The 19,676-nt window shown below is 43.2% G+C and overlaps 1 protein-coding gene and 14 non-coding genes across 15 annotated transcripts; 14 read left to right on the forward strand and 1 right to left on the reverse strand.

The window, feature by feature from the left end:
- Positions 1-32: 32 nt before the first annotated feature.
- setd6 (SET domain containing 6, protein lysine methyltransferase) lies at positions 33-3,223 on the reverse strand. Its single transcript, XM_070830760.1, has 9 exons — positions 3,126-3,223; positions 2,689-2,766; positions 2,396-2,540; positions 2,162-2,303; positions 1,868-2,062; positions 1,610-1,760; positions 1,273-1,453; positions 1,029-1,165; positions 33-509 (listed from the first exon to the last, which is right to left on the reverse strand). Exons 1-9 carry the CDS (start codon positions 3,150-3,152, stop codon positions 168-170), a joined length of 1,398 nt encoding a protein of 465 aa, XP_070686861.1. The 5' UTR covers positions 3,153-3,223; the 3' UTR covers positions 33-167.
- A 2,600-nt stretch (positions 3,224-5,823) lies between these two features.
- On the forward strand, positions 5,824-5,895 carry trnap-agg (transfer RNA proline (anticodon AGG)). The gene has a single exon. It is a non-coding gene; the product is annotated as a tRNA-Pro (tRNA).
- Positions 5,896-6,167: 272 nt separating this feature from the next.
- On the forward strand, positions 6,168-6,239 carry trnap-ugg (transfer RNA proline (anticodon UGG)). The gene has a single exon. It is a non-coding gene; the product is annotated as a tRNA-Pro (tRNA).
- Positions 6,240-6,833: 594 nt separating this feature from the next.
- Positions 6,834-6,905, forward strand: trnap-agg (transfer RNA proline (anticodon AGG)). Its single transcript has one exon. It is a non-coding gene; the product is annotated as a tRNA-Pro (tRNA).
- Positions 6,906-8,196: 1,291 nt separating this feature from the next.
- On the forward strand, positions 8,197-8,268 carry trnap-agg (transfer RNA proline (anticodon AGG)). Its single transcript has one exon. It is a non-coding gene; the product is annotated as a tRNA-Pro (tRNA).
- Positions 8,269-8,779: 511 nt separating this feature from the next.
- trnap-agg (transfer RNA proline (anticodon AGG)) lies at positions 8,780-8,851 on the forward strand. The gene has a single exon. It is a non-coding gene; the product is annotated as a tRNA-Pro (tRNA).
- A 255-nt stretch (positions 8,852-9,106) lies between these two features.
- On the forward strand, positions 9,107-9,178 carry trnap-ugg (transfer RNA proline (anticodon UGG)). Its single transcript has one exon. It is a non-coding gene; the product is annotated as a tRNA-Pro (tRNA).
- Positions 9,179-9,735: 557 nt separating this feature from the next.
- On the forward strand, positions 9,736-9,807 carry trnap-agg (transfer RNA proline (anticodon AGG)). Its single transcript has one exon. It is a non-coding gene; the product is annotated as a tRNA-Pro (tRNA).
- Positions 9,808-11,521: 1,714 nt separating this feature from the next.
- On the forward strand, positions 11,522-11,593 carry trnap-agg (transfer RNA proline (anticodon AGG)). Its single transcript has one exon. It is a non-coding gene; the product is annotated as a tRNA-Pro (tRNA).
- A 2,988-nt stretch (positions 11,594-14,581) lies between these two features.
- trnap-agg (transfer RNA proline (anticodon AGG)) lies at positions 14,582-14,653 on the forward strand. The gene has a single exon. It is a non-coding gene; the product is annotated as a tRNA-Pro (tRNA).
- Positions 14,654-16,866: 2,213 nt separating this feature from the next.
- Positions 16,867-16,938, forward strand: trnap-agg (transfer RNA proline (anticodon AGG)). The gene has a single exon. It is a non-coding gene; the product is annotated as a tRNA-Pro (tRNA).
- A 241-nt stretch (positions 16,939-17,179) lies between these two features.
- trnap-agg (transfer RNA proline (anticodon AGG)) lies at positions 17,180-17,251 on the forward strand. Its single transcript has one exon. It is a non-coding gene; the product is annotated as a tRNA-Pro (tRNA).
- Positions 17,252-17,762: 511 nt separating this feature from the next.
- Positions 17,763-17,834, forward strand: trnap-agg (transfer RNA proline (anticodon AGG)). Its single transcript has one exon. It is a non-coding gene; the product is annotated as a tRNA-Pro (tRNA).
- A 261-nt stretch (positions 17,835-18,095) lies between these two features.
- Positions 18,096-18,167, forward strand: trnap-ugg (transfer RNA proline (anticodon UGG)). Its single transcript has one exon. It is a non-coding gene; the product is annotated as a tRNA-Pro (tRNA).
- A 1,045-nt stretch (positions 18,168-19,212) lies between these two features.
- trnap-ugg (transfer RNA proline (anticodon UGG)) lies at positions 19,213-19,284 on the forward strand. The gene has a single exon. It is a non-coding gene; the product is annotated as a tRNA-Pro (tRNA).
- Positions 19,285-19,676: the final 392 nt, after the last annotated feature.

Genomic DNA, 19,676 nt, shown 5'->3' on the forward strand with positions numbered 1-19,676 from the left:
TTTCCCTCCTAAACTAAGATGTCAAATTTTAATGTGAGTCCAAACAGAGTGTTGGAAAATCTGATCTTTCAGGAAAAACATTAATTGATGTACTTTGAGATTTTTTTTTTTTTTGTTTTCTTTATTTTTAAAAAAACCATCCACAGTCCTGCTCACTGCAGCAGACCTCATGACGCAGTGAGCTCCATCAGTCGGTACAGGATGGTCTTCTGTCCGTAGCGAACCTGCAGTGCATTCAGCTGCCTGCTGCTCAGTCCTGCAAGAGCTTCTTTGTCCTTAATCAGCACCTGGTCACCGTCCACACCCTCTCCCTCCATCCCGCCTCCATAGGACCTCACCGTCAGACGGGCCGCTTCATGAATTAGCCGTTTCCATGAAGCCTTTAACCCAGGGAGACCCTCGTTAGAGAAAACCAGGGCATTCTTTTCGTCATCCTCTTCATCTTCCTCTTCCTCCCATCCTTCATTATCTTTGAACTCTGAGAACTCCTCCTGTGACATGCACAGCACCTGAAGACACACAAAGCACAAATTACATTTCTAATACCAGCCATTCCTCACATATTCACCTCTAACAAAGATCAAAGTAATACATTTATGATAAACAAATATTCTTTGAGATTAAACTTGACAAAAAAACTGATAAAAGTGTTCCTGGGCCAAAAACAAGGATTTCCTCATTGCTAAATCTGACGGCAAAATATAATTTGATTAGGTCATCCACTGCATGCATCACACACAGCAAGCTACACGATTTCTTTTTTTTTTTTACTTTAATCTCAAAGGATTTCTTGCAAATGTGATTTATCTCAGAATGTTTCAAGTCTTTTTCTCAAAAATGTATTACTTCAATCTCAAATACTACCCCCCTCCCCCAGCTGTGTCATTTCTATTCTCTTCTCTACAATGGCTCTAATACGCCATCATACTTGTATGAGTTTTTCTAAGTAAGCAGATGTGGTTTAAACAGCACTGTTGTACACACACACACACTCCCTCCCCCACCCCCTCCCTCCCTCCCTCCCTCACCTTGAGCACAGTGTGCAGCTCTGTGTCTGTCAGGCAGCCCTGTTTGCCAAAGACAAAGGCTGCTTTCACTTGCATCATCTGACACAGCATCTCCCACTGCTCCTCCAGCAGCTGCCGGTCCAGTTCAGACTGAGCTCCTGGGGGGAGAAGAGGAGGGAGGAGGGGGGGAGGGTTACGAGGAAGTGAGGTTGTATTTGTTGTAACAGCAGATAAAAAGGCTTTGACACTGTCTGTATCAAATCACCTTGTGTGGCGACTTGGTAGAGGCTGGTGATGGGGATGTCAGCCGTGTCGTTGCTGTTGCTCTGATGCGGCTCTGTGAAGCCGTACATATGCAGCAGCTGCCAGTTGGCCATCTGCCCGTAGGTGTTAAATACCTCCTCGCCTTTATGAATGGGACGCACGCTAACCATCTTCAAACTGTCCTGTGAATGATGGAATCAAACAAAGAGTTAAAGCAATAAAAAGTGAGAAATAAAAAGGTCACACGAGAATAATTCACCGCTTAGTTCTCGATGTCAAATCTACTAGAAATAAACTGTTAATGTCCATCAGTGTTAGGAGTGGAAGTGTCCCCTCACCAGTGTAAACTCCAGATTAGCATTGTGATTGGACACATGGTTAAGCATGTCTGCCATGGGGACCATCATCGGTGGGTTTGGAACCTTCTCCTCGTCCTCCTCCTCCTCATCCTCATCCTCCTCCTCCGCCTCTTCCTGAGGCTCCTGGAAACTACAGAGGAGGAGGAGCAGAGCGGGGATGAAAGAAAGAGAACATGAAGGGAAAGAAGATCCAGATCCTTCAAGTGCATGAGTGTGTTTAGTGTCACGCTCGCTAACCTGTAGGCCATGACAAAGGCCACCAGCTGTGTGTACAGCTCCAGCGTGTGTGTGTCGGGCCTCCAGAGGTCCGGGTGCTTGGTGATGAAGGGAAGGACCACGTCTGTGTATTCCCTCTGGATGTTAGCCAAGTCTGTGTCCACAGCCTCTGGAATACCTGTTCCCCTCAACAGCCTGTCTCTCTCCTCTTTAGACCTGAACGGATGAACAATACTGTGAGGAAAGTTTCGTATCCATCACAGACAAGTGATCTCTGGGATGGGGTTTAGACACGGATTTAAAGCAGCGTCTTACCAGAACATGGGGTGGTCCAGTGTCTTGAAATTGGTCCAGAGAGAGAGGTAGGGTTTCCAGCGGGACTGTGAGGATGTGTACTCATACAGCAGAGCCAGCAGCAGGGGAACCCAGCCGGACGAGCTCTCCAGAGACGACCTCTCTGTGAAGGAGAATCGGAGGTGTTACAAACAGGCAGCTTCAGTCTTGGGTGGTGGGGGGGGGGGACAACTTCTTTGCCATTTTCACTGTCACCTTTCTCCAGCAGGGCAGAGACCTTGGTTGTCCCCTGGTGGAGAAGAGCCGATCTGGGGATGGTGAATAAAACCTCCCCCTCCTCGATGTTGTCTGTCGCCAGCATCCCATACTCTGCCACTGTTCCCTCTTTCCTCACACACACCTACAAAGACACACACTGATCCTCAGCTGCAGACTGACACCACTGCAGGTAAGTACAGGAAGTTCATATTCCTAAAAAAAAACTCAGTTAAACTCAATGAAGACATGGCAGAACAATCAGAGGTGCCCAGGGAGGGGTGATAACATACCTTACTGCTGAGGACCAAACCCACTCTGTCGCACCACTGTAGAAAGTCCTGCAGGGAGCTGAGCTCTGCACCGTCTACCTGTCAGCATGTGTACACAAGCATGAATCACCAACCACATGAGCGGGAGTGAGAGACCTGGTGCACTTAGCTTCACTGTAATAATGACCCTCCATTAAAGACAGACAGAGCCTCAGCCACTACCACGTGGTAACAACTACTGTACTGCTTCAGGCTCGATAACGAGCAGCACCGACAGCTGGAGACGAACTTAGTCATTAAAGCTAACAGGTGTAGCTAGCTAGCTAGTTAGCTTAAAAACTTCACTACACGTGAACTGCACTACGCGTGCAGCGGCTAATTTACACACAGACACAAATACAAACAGCTCCAGCGGTGTCATCTCTGTGTTTAGAGGTCAGAGCTGATTAAATTGTAACCTTGGGACGTTTCGCCTCTGTAGCCATCTTGTAAACGTGATTCCGGACCCGGGACCTGGCAGGCGGCGATGCGGGCTAACTAGCCCAAACTAGCCCAGAGCATCGGGGCTGAGCAGGAAGCGTGGGGTTATTATGACCCATGTGTTGACTTGTAGGCAGCGAATGTTTTTGTATAAAGGCATGTATCACCAGAAAGATGCTATTGTAGGGATTCGTACCTGGCTTTTGATGAGGGAAAGTGTGTTTATTTTAGGCATGCAAAATGAATGTGAATATTACATGCAGAGATGATTATCATAGCTCAAGACATGATTAAATTAACTTCACCTCCAGCCAGAGGGATATGGCTCATCACAGGTATGTGTCCTCAGTTACTATTACAAGCAATCTGCCAGTGGTAATGGTTCCACTATTGATGATCCTGATCTCTCTGGAGAGGGTTTCCACTTTGAGTGCAGAGTTCCTGGGTTCAAATCCCACAGGCCACAAAAGCCAGGACATGCATACAGCTAAATAACAGTTACTGTCAGATTTCAATCAGAATCAGCAACTACATAAGGTGCCACTATATCCATGACTTAGATGGCTATGACAGTATATGGATGTGTACAGTATATATAGAATATACAGCATGTTAGATTTGTATTTGACAGTAATGGTATGTGAAACAAAAAGTGATTTCTAGATGTAGTGGAAAATTATAAGTATGACCTTTTTATGAACTGTTAGTGTGACAACAGTCACGTTGCTTCTGTCGAAACGATCTGACTTTAGTTTAACCTCTCACTTGCGCCTGACGTGGATTCACGTCCTGTTCCTTAATTCTCAGTATAGCTAGTTTCCCCCTTGCCCCAACTGTCTCGTCTCAACACTCGTTTGTGTATTGCTATAAATACTAGTTGGGTTTCACAGTTCGTTACTCATACTTCTGCAGACCAGATTGTATGCTCTGTTGAACTCTGAACCTTCTTGCAAGAATAAACCATGGAAAGACAAGTTTGTCTCCACAACTCCATATTTCAACCATTCAACACTCCTCCAAATAGAGGCATATTAGTTTTTTCCACAACATTAGACTGCAAGGAATATACTTGAAGGAGAGAGTAGGCACAGTGTAACAGGGTTGTTGCACAGGGGTTGTTTCTGACACTATGACAGATTTAAGTGTTCAATAGTGTGATGGCCTGTGGATAGAAGCTGTTTTTGTCTGGTTGTTTTGGCATGCAGTGATGTGGAGCGCCTGTCTGAGGACAGGAGTTGGAACAGGTTTGTGTCCAGGGTGTTATGCGTCTGAAGCGATGTTTGCAGCCCGTTTTCCTGATTCTGGACGTGTATAAGTCCTGGATGGAGGTCAGGTTGGCACAGATGATTGCCTCTGCAGTCCTTACAGTCCGTTGTAGTCTGTTCCTGTCCTGCTGGGCGGCCAATCCGAACCAGACGGTGATGGAAGTACAGAGAACAGACTGGATGACTGCAGAGTAAAACTGTATCAGCAGCCCCTGGGGCAGGTTGAACTTCCTGAGCTTGTTCAGGTCCAGGTTGTTCTGACCACACCAGACGGTCAACTGTTGCGGTTGAGCAGCCCTCAGCTCATAAAATTCAACGACTTCACCAGTACCGAATCTCTCTGAGAGCTTGGCAGATCAGGGCACAGCTCCAGTGGAGAAGCTTGTGAAGAGTTCAGAGGACAAGTGCTGAATGGGATATAAGAAGCTGTGCAGCAGAGGGTGCTCTTTCACCACAGGAGTTATGAGACTTCTAGCTGCCACATCACCAGAGTGGAGTTCAAATGCAGAGCTGGAAAAAACAGGGGGAGGTTCAAAGCCTCCGTTCTGGGCCTTCAATAAGGCTCGTTGGTCTAGGGGTATGATTCTCGCTTTGGGTGTGAGAGGTCCAGGGTTCAAATCCTGGACGAGCCCTATACCTTTAGTTAATTCATCTTGATAAATTGTATTGACACTTCCATTCATTCAAACTCTAGCTTCAAGGAGCTTTACAATATATGAAACACCGTCTTGGTTACAAAAGCCACGACCCACAGACAGAAATATTAATATCTAACTGGAAAAACATAATTAAAGCAAATTCTTCTGAGTCGTAGGATTGAATGGTGACCATTTTGCTGAGCATTATGATGTCACAGTAAAGTTGACCATTGACGAGAGTTGACCATTCACGGACGAGCCCTCCTTTAATTTGTAATTGCACTTGGGCCCAAAGACCACCTGCAGAGTTTGTTCCTGAGATGAGCAAACTCACCAGGCTGCACCCTGTTAAAGCTTCTACAGAAATATACAACACTACTTATCATTAGCAGCTGGCTCGTTGGTCTAGGACAGGGGTGCCCACACTTTTTCGGCTTGTGAGCTACTTTTAACATATCCTATTTGTATATATACTGAGTATACTTTATATATTCAATATATGTTGTCATACACTGCATAATTGCAACTAATGTAACCCCTGGTATTACACATAAAAACTGACAGCAGTAATGCACATAGGTGACAAACAGTGATGTAACCATCAATATTGCACACAAGTGACCAGAGTAACTGGAGCATTCAATACATTTATGGTCACTACTTTACTCTGATGACTTGCACCGAATGGAGTCAAATATCTCCTCCTATCCTATTCCCTATCCCAGAGTATCCCTTCTTTAGTAGATATAAATTGGAAGTTTGTTGTTTGTAGTGGCTCGTTGGTCTAGGGGTATGATTCTCGCTTAGGGTGCGAGAGGTCCCGGGTCCAAATCCCGGACGAGCCCTCCTTTAATTTGTAATTGCACTTGGGCCCAAAGACCACCTGCAGAGTTTGTTCCTGAGATGAGGAAACTCACCAGGCTGCACCCTGTTAAAGCTTCTACAGAAATGTACAACAATACATCAAGGACACAGAAAAGGAAGCAAAGAGAGTTTTTCTGCTCTACTTGTCTTCCTTCATGTTGGTGATCGTTAAAATGGATTGATTTTTCTCACCTTGATAGACAGATGGACTTTAACAGTATGCAGAAACAGCTGAATTTTATCATTAACAGCTGGCTCGTTGGTCTAGGGGTATGATTCTCGCTTTGGGTGCGAGAGGTCCCGGGTTCAAATCCCGGACGAGCCCTGTTAGGCAAGAATATATCTTCATTAGTATCTTGAAAAATGACATTGGGTCACTCTGCCTATGTTGTGTCACGATGCAGAAACTATCCTGCAGCACTAAATCAAGGCATAGGAGATGACAGAAATATACGAGGGACTCAACCCTAACCTGTGAAGTTCCTTGCTTGCTGGTCTTCTTCAGCATACCTCACTTACATCCTGCGACGATCTGAACAACATATGAAACGCTTACATGCATCTCACTGTCATCCAAAGTACCTTTTCTGGAGATCTTAGCTCTCAGAGTCTCAGAGTCTCAGCGCCCCGGTTCGTTCTTGTCTTCATGCTGCCAGCCGACACGATTCATCTACGTATTCCGTCCAACAGACCACGACTTCAATTCTTTCCCTTATCCTCCCTTCATCCCTTCATAGGTCTAAATATTTCTTGACATGACTCCCTCCTCTGCTCTCTCCCCTCTGGCCACCAGATGGTGCTATCGGACAAGATAAGATTGAAACGATGTGGAGGCCCAAGTTGCCACATCACCAGTCTGAAGAGTCTCACTGCACATCTGGACAGGATAGAACTGTAGCTTTGGAAGCACCTAAATATAGGCTCGTTGGTCTAGGGGTATGATTCTCGCTTAGGGTGCGAGAGGTCCCGGGTTCAAATCCCGGACGAGCCCTCCTTTAATTTGTAGATGAGGAAACTCACCTGGCTGCACCCTGTTAAAGCTTCTACAGTAATGTAGAACACTACATTAAGGACACATTATACATTAAGGAGCAGTAAAAAGAGGTTTTGTGCTCTACTTACCTTCCTGCATGTGTCTTATCGTTAAAACTGATCTTGGGATTTTTATGCCTTATGGACAGATGGACTTCAACAGTATGCAGAAACAGCTGAATTTGCTTATTATAAGCTGGCTCGTTAGTCTAGGGGTATGATTCTCGCTTTGGGTGTGAGAGGTCCAGGGTCCAAATCCTGGACGAGCCCTATACCTTTAGTTAATTCATCTTGATAAATTGTATTGACACTTCCATTCATTCAAACTCTAGCTTCAAGGAGCTTTACAATATATGAAACACCGTCTTGGTTACAAAAGCCACGACCCACAGACAGAAATATTAATATCTAACTGGAAAAACATAATTAAAGCAAATTCTTCTGAGTCGTAGGATTGAATGGTGACCAGAAAAGTCTTTTTTTGCTGAGCATTATGATGTCACAGTAAAGTTGACCATTGACCTTTTGGATATAAAATGTTTTATGCTATTAGACATTTGTGTGAAATGTTGTTGTTAGTAACACATGAATTCTTCAGTTATGACCAGAAATGTGTTTTGTGAGGTCACAGTAACCTGAACCTTTGAGCTCCGTATTCTAATCTGTTCATCCAAGTGGATGTCTGTGCTAAATTTGAACAAATTCCTTCAACGTGTTCCTGAGATATTATGTTCGCAAGAATGGGACAGATGGACAGACAGATGGACAACCCAGAAACATAATACCTAAAAACTATCATCAGTCACCGACAAGGAAAATAACTGAGACTAACTGGATCACACGCTATTAATTAGAGTCATTTGTTAGGTGTGTCCTGATGTACTGATGAATACCATGATATTTACAAAATGAAATACTGAAACACACATATATTTAATAAATAATCCAGTGTCTCTCAAATCATTTGTGTTTAATTCTGTTTTAGCTTTGTCTACCTGCCCCAACACCCCATACACACACACACACACACACTAGACTAGTTACTACCACAGTTTGCTGCTACTGACGGGTAAATGCTGACTAACTGTAACCGTAGAAGGGAGCAAGGGCCCCAATCTGTTCATCCACCTTCACCTCCATCATCCCTCCACCACATTAGAGAGAGTGAGATGCAGTTTGAAAAGGTAATGCAGGATGTTGGACTGGCCACCAGAGGGTGCTGTAAGATGACGTGTTTGCATGTTTGTAGTGGCTCGTTGGTCTAGGGGTATGATTCTCGCTTAGGGTGCGAGAGGTCCCGGGTCCAAATCCCGGACGAGCCCTCCTTTAATTTGTAATTGAATTTGGGCCCAAAGACCACCTGCAGACTTTGTTCCTGAGATGAGGAAACTCACCAGGCTGCACCCTGTTAAAGCTTCTACAGAAATATACAACACTACTTATCATTAGCAGCTGGCTCGTTGGTCTAGGACAGGGGTGCCCACACTTTTTCGGCTTGTGAGCTACTTTTAACATATCCTATTTGTATATATACTGAGTATACTTTATATATTCAATATACGTTGTCATACACTGCATAATTGCAACTAATGTAACCCCTGATATTACACATAAAAACTGACAGCAGTAATGCACATAGGTGACAAACAGTGATGTAACCATCAATATTGCACACAAGTGACCAGAGTAACTGGAACATTCAATACATTTATGGTCACTACTTTACTCTGATGACTTGCACCGAATGGAGTCAAATATCTCCTCCTATCCTATTCCCTATCCCAGAGTATCCCTTCTTTAGTAGATATAAATTGGAAGTTTGTTGTTTGTAGTGGCTCGTTGGTCTAGGGGTATGATTCTCGCTTAGGGTGCGAGAGGTCCCGGGTCCAAATCCCGGACGAGCCCTCCTTTAATTTGTAATTGCACTTGGGCCCAAAGACCACCTGCAGAGTTTGTTCCTGAGATGAGGAAACTCACCAGGCTGCACCCTGTTAAAGCTTCTACAGAAATGTACAACAATACATCAAGGACACAGAAAAGGAAACAAAGAGAGTCTTCCTTCATGTTGGTGGTCGTTAAAATTGATTGATTTTTCTCACCTTGATGGACAGATGGACTTTAACAGTATGCAGAAACAGCTGAATTTGATCATTATCAGCTGGCTCGTTGGTCTAGGGGTATGATTCTCGCTTTGGGTGCGAGAGGTCCCGGGTTCAAATCCCGGACGAGCCCTGTTGGGACTTTAGGCAAGAATGTATCTTGTTAGTATAGGTAGAGTGACCTATGCTGTGTCATGATGCAAGGCATAGGAGATGACAGAAATATACGATGGACTCAACCGTAACCTGTGAAGTTCCTTGCTCGCTGGTCTTCTTCAGCATACCTCACTTACATCCTGCAACGACCTGAACAACATATGAAACGCTTACATGCATCTCACCATCTGAAGTACCTTTTCTGGAGATCTTAGCTCTCAGAGTCTCAGAGTCTCAGCGCCCCGGTTCGTTCTTGTCTTCATGCTGCCAGCCGACACGATTCATCTACGTATTTCGTCCAACAGACCACGACTTCAATTCTTTCCCTTATCCTCCCTTCATCCCTTCATAGGTCTAAATATTTCTTGACATGACTCCCTCCTCTGCTCTCTCTCCTCTGGCCACCAGATGGTGCTATCGGACAAGATAAGATTGAAACGATGTGAAGGCCCAAGTTGCCACATCACCAGTCTGAAGAGTCTCACTGCACATCTGGACAGGATAGAAGTGTAGCTTTGAAAGCGCCTAAATATAGGCTCGTTGGTCTAGGGGTATGATTCTCGCTTAGGGTGCGAGAGGTCCCGGGTTCAAATCCCGGACGAGCCCTCCTTTAATTTGTAGATGAGGAAACTCACCTGGCTGCACCCTGTTAAAGCTTCTACAGTAATGTAGAACATTTTTCCTGTGTACATTAAGGACACAGGAAAAGTCTGCTCTACTTACCTTCCTGCATGTCGTTTGTTATCGTTAAAATAGATCATGGAAATTTTCCCACCTTGATGGACAGATGGACTTTAACAGTATGCAGAAACAGCTGAATTGCATCACTGTCAGTTGGCTCGTTGGTCTAGGGGCATGATTCTTGCTTTGGGTGCAAGAGGTCCTGGGGAGAAATCTCATCAGCTACTTATTTCGCAGTTAATTTCTGTCCTCTCACCCTACTGATGCCGTGCCACGATGTTGAAACTAGCGAGATAAAGCCACAGTTGAGAGTTACTAACAGTACTGCAGCACTAAATCACGGCATGGGAGATGACGGTAAATGCAAGACACTCTATCCTGACCTGCAAAAAAGTTAGCTCACAGGTGTGGGCTTGTGTTTTTGGACCTCACTTCCTAGAGAGCCGATCAATGTCACCTGTGTGACATCAGTAATGTGGTAATTTCTGACAATGCTAGCCACTCTGCCTGTTAAGAGATGCTCTTTGTTGCTGAGGAAAGCCTGGTGTCTGACATAGGCAGTGATTTCTATTTTTTGCTCATGGGTACTGGAACTGAGTAAATACCACCAATGTGAATATTGTCACACCTTAATGTTAAACTGTTCCCAGGCTGACCAGTGCTCAGCCTGGTTGTGTGCATGCTTGAAGAACTGACAATTTCAGTAGCATTTCAAACTAATGATTAGTGCAGCATGTTGGCAACTTGTGATACATAGATTTTGGATTTTTACTGACAGTAAAATGAAGTCCTGACAGATTTGACAGAGCCCAGGACGCAACTCGACTCAAACTTGTGATTTCTGTGTTACATCTTATCTGTCAGTACAGTGCATAGAAGTGCTCATTCTGGTTTTGCAGATGCACGCGTTGCTCCAGCTGCTGTGTGATGACCATGGTTATTTAATGATTAATGTAAAAAAAGAAATTCCCTCACATCATCTTAATATTAAATTGGTCCAGGGCTGCACACAATCTTGAAAGGGCAGCATTTACATTGACTACACATTGGCTATTACATGTCACCATCCATCACCCCTGAACCAGTCAATACCCAGCCAGTTGCCCTTGGTCTTCTTCCCAAATGTGAGGATAAGAGAGGAAGACCAATCCTCTAGCAGAGCGGGAAGATGGTCTGCAATAACTTATATGACCTGTTGCTTTCTCCACACCTGTTCCTTCTGCGGTGGAGCCCACGACAAACATACTTGTCCTCATAATCCAGCCAAGCACGGCTTATGTTTGCAGGTTATGCCTGATTCCTCCTACATTTGCCACCATTTGCCACCTCTGAGCCCAACATGGCTGACAAACGTTTGGCCAAAGATATTATGTATTTTAATTAGATAATGCAATGTGTTATAATTCTCCATATAAAAATGTTTAGTATTTTACCTCCCTTCATTCTTCATCCCTTCATCCCTTCAACACTCAACTCTTCATAACATGACTCCCTCCTCTGCTCTCCCTCCTCTGGCCACCAGATGGTGCTATTGGACTAGATGAGATGTGGAGCTCCAAGTTGCCACATCACCAGTCTGAAGAGTCTCACTGCACATCTGAACAGGATACAAGTGTAGTTTTGGAGACACATAAATGTAGGCTCGTTGGTCTAGGGGTATGATTCTCGCTTAGGGTGCGAGAGGTCCCGGGTTCAAATCCCGGACGAGCCCTCCTTTTACTTATATTGGTCACAGAAGCTGAGGGAGTGCCTGTCGAGTTTATAAATATATCTTTTGAGTAAGGGACGAGTACAAACTGCCTGTTTTTTGTTGGATAGAGGAGGGGATTCAAGACAAAGTTAAATGCAGGGCACGCAACTTATTTTAGAGACAGGTTTTGTCATAATTGTTGAAATTCTGGTATCAGCTGGACAACAAGAAATGAATAAAATTGATTCACAAAAAAAGAAAAAAAAACCTGGTGTCTGTGGCTGTCACAAGCTTGTAATAAGCCTATCCGTTCATTTGAAAATCACAGATTTTAACTATATTTTGACTACTTTTATATCTCACTTTAGACCTGAAACAGATTGTAATGCAACCTGTCACAACTGTTCTTTTTTTTAAACATCACACTCAAAAGTCGAGTTGAGATGAATGCCCTGTCAAAAATATGATATAATATAATATTATTTCTGAGGAAAGACCACAGTCACGAGGCTGCAGCCTGTGAAACTGAATTCCTGTAGATATCTAGAACTCTAAATTGAGGACACACTAAGGAAGAGATGAGAGGTTTTGTACTTCACTGACCTTCCTCTATCTGGGTTGTGTTTTAAATGGATCTTATATGTTTTCTGGCCTTGTCTGTATTGGAACCTCACTGAGATTTCCCAATAGCTTTTCTACAACAATGTAGAAAAAACAACAAATGAACAACTGTAATATTTCAGTGTCATTCACTTTGACTGATACCTGGAGACCAAAGCATGAATGACAGTTTGTGCATCACTGAATGAAAGTAATGGTCTAATCTCGCCAATACTCCTGATTTGACCAACAGCCATTTATTTTGCAATATTGCTAAAATGTTTTGCTAAGTTCAAGTCTGGATCTCCATGTCTAAAAATGTTGGGTATTGGTTGGTTAAAACGTTTTTTAATATATTAATATTGATTATTATATGGAGTTGGTCTTTACACTTAAGGATATTTTGACACTATTTAAATTTAATCAAATCAAATGTCTTATTTCATCAGCTGTATTGATACAATAGGATTAGCTAATCCTCTGACATACAAAGACCCCCTTTCGCCCTGTAGAAAGTTCTGCAGAGGACTATATGGTTTCCACTAAACAATTTCAAGGTAGTCTGTTGTCAACCAGGATTCATAGAGATTCATTCATGATGCACCATCAGTCGATACATTGGACACTGTGACATTAGGTGTACAATCAGTCAAGATGTGGCTATTAATTTCCACTATTTTCTAACTATTTTCCTAGCCAGACACCATTCTGAAAGCTGCAGTGAGACTGGGATCCTACAAGCGTACAAGACATGAGGGGTGGTGCTGAATCAGCCAAGTCAAAGACAGGAGCTTTGGTCTAAGTGTATGATTCTTGCTCGGCGTCAGAGGGCCAGGCTTCATATCCCAGATGAGATCTGCTCAAAGGTCACAAAAGGCAAAACATTTACTGGATGGCCAATATTTTTTTTTTATGACTTGCAATTTTTATTTTCTGAATTTAAAATCAACATACACAATAGGTTAATAAACATACGAACTTTCCACACCCAAACACCCATCACCCACCCACCCCTACCCCAGAAGGGTCAATCGCTCACAGAAGTGACTGGCATCTCAAGCAAAATATAATAAAATAAAGAAACTGAAATAAATAGATTAAATCAGAAAATTGAAGCAAAACACATCTAATACCAGCTCATCGACATCTTTGCGCATCCGCCTGATCTTTACTGTGACATCTGGATATGGTCGAGGTACATACCCCACTTTAGACAGTATTTTTCTGTTCTGTCCAGCATCCTATATGACATTCTTTCATAAGCCGCAGTTCTACCCAATTCAGTCATCCAGTCCTTAAGCGAAGGTTCTCCAGGTTTCTTCCAATTCCTGAGGATGATCTGTCAACCAATCATGATAGCAGTCTGTGTCCAATATTTCAGTGACTGTGGAAAAGCAAACAGCACTGTACAGTCCCCTAGAATATAAAGTTTTGGACAGAGCACCAATTGCCTTTTGATAACATTAACAATGTAACTGTGAATCTTCCTCCAATACTGACTGATCTTGGGGCATGACCATAACACATGTACCACTGTACCTTCCTCCCCACCACACTTCCAGCAGGCAGCTGCGTCCCTTAGACCAAGTCTAAAAAGTCTGCTCGGCGTCCAGTAGAATCGATTTAGTATTTTAAATTGAATGAACCTCACCCTCAGGTCTCTTGACATCATTTGGGAGTTGCCGCATATCTTAGCCCAGTTCTGTTCATTGATAGAGGCCCCCAGATCTCTCTCCCAGGCCTGGATGGCCAACATTTTTATTATTTTTACATATTTTGGTGTCTAAATGACTAATAGGTAAAAGGTGGTCCAGTAGACAGCCACAAAAAGGGCTGGAACGGCTGCAACACAATCCTTGAGGGCAAACTGCAAATGATGTCCACTAAAAGAGCTTGTTTTTACTACTGACATTCTCAGATTGTTATTGTAGGCGTCTGGCAACATTATGGGAAGGATCCCTTCAGAGATAAAGAGTAAGATCCTTTAACTACGAACTAACCGCAGTGTTCTGTGAGGTACAATCACAGCTCTCCACCTGTAGCACTTTAATACGACGCTAAAATAAATACCACTAATAAGGAATTTATGAACTATCTTTATCTGACTTTTGTAAACTATGTGAAAGATGTGCTCATTCACGGCAGACTAAAACTGCTCATTGGATTTTATAAGATGTTATGCTTGCACATCCAAACATTCGAGTGTGAAGGAAAGTTGCAATGTCAAATCTCCAAACCATCAAAAATGATGCACAGCTCTTATGGAGAACACTGTGAAGAGTTCAGAGGACACAGTGCTATGTGAGATATGTGTCGTCAAGCTGCCACATCATCACAGTGGAGTTCAACAGCAGGACTGGAAAGAACGGGGGGGGGAGATTTAAAGCCACTGTTTTCCCTGCAAATCATGGCTCGTTGGTCTAGGGGTATGATTCTCGCTTAGGGTGCGAGAGGTCCCGGGTTCAAATCCCGGACGAGCCCAGTACCTTTACTTTCAGGGTTCTGCATAAATTAATAAATTGCACTGAGATGAATTCAAACTCAGGTAATCAGTCAATCCTGCTGTCACTCAATACAAAGTTCATGTTTAAACTTACACATATCCCACATAAATACTGAAAGCTGTGCATTATGATGTTATGTTATATGTAGAATTAGTGAAAATGTGCCAAAATAAAATCAGTTAATGTTTTAACAATGCTTTTAGGTTAGGGCAGAGTGTCTTGCCCTTGTCTGTCATTTCCGCTATGATTTTACACAGCAGTAAAATTAGCAACCACAAACTGCTGCCACTGTGGTGGTAAGCAAAACCTAAACTGCAGGTCTGGAAGGAGCAGTGGAGATTTAAACCCTCCGCCTTCATCGTAATGAAGATTTTGCCACATTAAGGTGCTGTTGGAGGAACCTCTAGTTGCCACCAGCTGTGAACATCTGTAAATGCAGGCTTTAGGGATATGATTCTTCCATAGGGTGTGAGAGGTCACGGCTTCAAATCCCAGAAGAGCCTCGCCACTTCTCTTGGTTCACACATGCATCAAATAAGTGTGTTTAGGATGTCTGAGACTAATTAGCTCACAAATAAAACATGAAATGCCATGATATAGTAACGAGCTAGCTACAACCACAATTTGTGGTTGCCGGTTTTACTGCTGCGCATAATCATGTGCAGGAGATGTCAGACAAGAGCAAGACACTCTACCCTAACCTGAAAAGTGTTAGCGCACTAGTAAGGTTTTGTGGGTATGTTTTTGCACCTCACGTCCCAGAGATCAAACCAATACCACCTGTGTGACATCAGTAATTTAGCAGTTGGTTTGCTTGCAACACCAGCAAAGATCTGAAAAACACTGTATGCAGCACAGAGCAAGTGTGTGCACCAGCTCCTCCAACCCTGTCTGGGTGCCACATCAGCTGTCATTGTTGCTAAAATCAGGCTTCTTGTTGTAGGTACATGATACTAGCTTGAGAGGGGGTAAGAGGTCCAAGTTTCAAATCCCAGACCTCTTTTAACCTCTGGGGGTCACAGAAACCTAAGGAACGAACCCACCATTAAATACAGAGCATCACCAAAAGATTAAACATAACTTTTTCAAAAAAACTGTCTTAGACTTAGATTACTCTTCATCTACTGATACAATGATCTCTTTGCAAAGTAGATGCCATATGCTTTGAACGTGCTGCATCTTTAGTGAATATAGGAAATTGTTGTTGTCTATATCTGATTTTTATGGCGTCAGTGGTTTTGAATTTCAACCAGCACTTTGACATAAAGGCCGGGGCTCTATTATTCCTTCTGTTGGGGCACACACACAATATGCCTTTTACATTTAAATACTTATTATTACAATCTGGAGTCTTAAAGCTCTGAATGTTGTACGAAGAAGCTTTAAGAAAAAAAGCTATTAATGTCAATTCATTTCAGCAAATTGTGCCATTAACTCGTTGATAACTTTTAAATTGACTGACTGCCCTAAAACACATGATGGCTGGTGATGCATTTATGAGAAGTTTTGTGGGGCAGCCAGCACTAGCTGTCAAGTGTGCACGTACTATAATGTCACAGTGTCATGAAGAAACTAGTGATTTATTTTGCTAACTTTGCACATTTAAACACATGATTAATGAGGTTGTGCCGTCTTTAAGCCAAATCAGTTTAGTCAGTGAACTGCTTAAGAAGACGTTAGATGGAAAATTGGTATTCAAGAGGAATTGGCTAGTTGGTCTAGAAGTATGATTCTCACTTCAAGTGTGAGAACCGTTAGACATGCAGCAAGTGTTGGCTGCATGTGTTATTTCCTCCAAGGCTACAGATGGTTAAAAAGGCTATAAACCATAATCATTGTCTTTCTGTTGCTGACTAAAATTATTGGAATCTTTTTATCTTTATACAGAATTGTTTATGCTGACTGGAGGGCTGCAGGCAGGCACGCTTGGTACAATTCAAACATTTAAATATTTTAAAAATCTGTTAAAAGAGCAACTTTCAGGTTAAATTTCCTACTAAATCTCTCCTTCCCAGTGCTTCCAGGAAAAGGATTATTTGAAAAGGTGATGCAGGATTTTGACATGGCCACCAGATGGTGCTATTGGACCAGATAAGATGTGGAGGCCCAAGTTGCCACATCACCAGACTGAAGAGTCGCACTGCACATCTGGACAGGATAGAAGTGTAGCTTTGGAAGCACCTAAATATAGGCTCGTTGGTCTAGGGGTATGATTCTCGCTTAGGGTGCGAGAGGTCCCGGGTTCAAATCCCGGACGAGCCCTCCTTTAATTTGTAGATGAGGAAACTCACCTGGCTGCACCCTGTTAAAGCTTCTACAGTAATGTAGAACACTACATTAAGGACACATTATACATTAAGGAGCAGTAAAAAGAGGTTTTGTGCTCTACTTACCTTCCTGCATGTGTCTTATCGTTAAAACTGATCTTGGAATTTTTCTGGCCTTGATAGACAGATGGACTTTAACAGTATGCAGAAACAGGTGAATTTTATCATTACCAGCTGGCTCGTTGGTCTAGGGGTATGATTCTCGCTTAGGGTGCGAGAGGTCCCGGGTCCAAATCCCGGACGAGCCCTCCTTTAATTTGTAATTGAATTTGGGCCCAAAGACCACCTGCAAAGTTTGTTCCTGAGATGAGGAAACTCACCAGGCTGCACCCTGTTAAAGCTTCTACAGAAATATACAACACTACTTATCATTAGCAGCTGGCTCGTTGGTCTAGGACAGGGGTGCCCACACTTTTTCGGCTTGTGAGCTACTTTTAACATATCCTATTTGTATATATACTGAGTATACTTTATATATTCAATATATGTTGTCATACACTGCATAATTGCAACTAATGTAACCCCTGGTATTACACATAAAAATTGACAGCAGTAATGCACATAGGTGACAAACAGTGATGTAACCATCCATATTGCACACAAGTGACCAGAGTAACTGGAACATTCAATACATTTATGGTCACTACTTTACTCTGATGACTTGCACTGAATGGAGTCAAATATCTCCTCCTATCCTATTCCCTATCCCAGAGTATCCCTTCTTTAGTAGATATAAATTGGAAGTTTGTTGTTAGTAGTGGCTCGTTGGTCTAGGGGTATGATTCTCGCTTAGGGTGCGAGAGGTCCCGGGTCCAAATCCCGGACGAGCCCTCCTTTAATTTGTAATTGCACTTGGGCCCAAAGGACCACCTGCAGAGTTTGTTCCTGAGATGAGGAAACTCACCAGGCTGCACCCTGTTAAAGCTTCTACAGAAATGTACAACACTACATCAAGGACACAGAAAAGGAAGCAAAGAGAGGTTTTCTGCTCTACTTGTCTTCCTTCATGTTGGTGATCGTTAAAATGGATTGATTTTTCTCACCTTGATAGACAGATGGACTAGAAACAGCTGAATTTGATCATTATCAGCTGGCTCGTTGGTCTAGGGGTATGATTCTCGCTTTGGGTGCGAGAGGTCCCGGGTCCAAATCCCGGACGAGCCCTTCTTTAACCTCTGGGGGTCTCAGAAATCTCATCAGCTACTTAATTTGTAGTCAGCTAGTTAATTTCTGAGACAGAAGCAAAGACACAGGAGTTTAAACTTCTGGAGTAACGTTCACCCTGGTTGTAAACGAACCTCCCCCTCTGACCCTCTCTGCCTCCCACACTCTCTTTCATCCCCCACTCTTTGCAGCAGCTTCCTCTTCTTGCCTCGATGCACGATCCTGCTCCATTACAATACTACACCTGAAAGAAACAATGCATGAAAGGTTAGTCTGGACTGGATCTTTAATCCATGGTCTTTAGTCAACTGTGTGTTACCACATCTCCGCTGAGTGCTGCCAGACTCACAGGAGCAACAGAGAGTTGCCAGTGGACAATTGCTGATCGTTAGTGGTCCAATGGTAATACAAGGATATATATAAAGAAATAAACAGCTTCATTCATGCCAATTCTGACTGTGATCCTAAATCTAATCTCTTGTGGGTCTAAACAGGGCTCGGTGGGGATGGAACTCTGCGCCTAAAACAAGAATTATACTCCAAGACCAACAGGACTGTTTGTTAAGAAGAGTCAGCAGGAAGGTCTTGTGGGGTGGGATATCCCAAACTACGAGTTGTACTGAATGAACCACCTGACAGGAAACATCCCTTTGGACTGATGGGCCCAACATGATATGTGTTAATGCAGCCGACTACTGAGAATGAGTCATTATGTATAGCTCGCTGTGTTTAGCTTCAGATATTTTTTTAGCATATATGGGAGACTCACTGTCGTTCAGAGTTGATCAAACAGGATGAGATTGTGATGAGTGTTATGCCACAGTTGTACTCTACATAAACATCCAAACCCAGTCTGCTTAAGCTGTTGATTTGGTTGAATAATAGCACTGATAGATATACTCAACCAAGTCAAATAAACAAGAATTAAGAGTGTTGTGATGTGCCGACAATAACCTTGGTATTTACACTGAAATCATGGACAAATGCCTGCAATGGCCATAACACAGTCTTTGAGGGCAAACTGCAAACATTTGCTAAGGATAAAGGCTCGTTGGTCTAGGGGTATGATTCTCGCTTTGGGTGCGAGAAGTCCCGGGTTCAAATCCCGGACGAGCCCTGTTGAGACTTTAGGCAAGAATATATCTTCATTAGTATCTTGAAAAATGACGTTGTGTCACGATGCAGAAACTATCCTGCAGCACTAAATCAAGGCATAGGAGATGACAGAAATATACGAGGGACCTGTCAAGTTCCTTGCTCGCTGGTCTTCTTCAGCATACCTCACTTACATCCTGCAACGACCTGAACAACATATGAAAAGCTTACATGCATCTCACCATCTGAAGTACCTTTTCTGGAGATCTTAGCTCTCAGAGTCTCAGCGCCCCGGTTCGTTCTTGTCTTCATGCTGCCAGCCGACAAGATTCATCTACGTATTTTGTCCAACAGACCACAACTTCAATTCTTTCCCTTATCCTCCCTTCATCCCTTCATAGGTCTAAATATTTC

Source organism: Pempheris klunzingeri, chromosome 5, assembly GCF_042242105.1.
Source record: "Pempheris klunzingeri isolate RE-2024b chromosome 5, fPemKlu1.hap1, whole genome shotgun sequence".
Lineage (NCBI taxonomy): Eukaryota > Metazoa > Chordata > Actinopteri > Acropomatiformes > Pempheridae > Pempheris > Pempheris klunzingeri.

Coding starts and splice junctions, on each gene's coding strand:
- setd6 (XM_070830760.1), bottom strand. CDS start 3,152: ATGGCTACAGAGGCGAAACGTCCCAAG. Junction 2,304..2,395: donor CTCTGCCCTGCTGGAGAAAG/GTGACAGTGAAA, acceptor TCTCCTTCACAG/AGAGGTCGTCTCTGGAGAGC. Junction 1,166..1,272: donor CTACCAAGTCGCCACACAAG/GTGATTTGATAC, acceptor TTCTCCCCCCAG/GAGCTCAGTCTGAACTGGAC.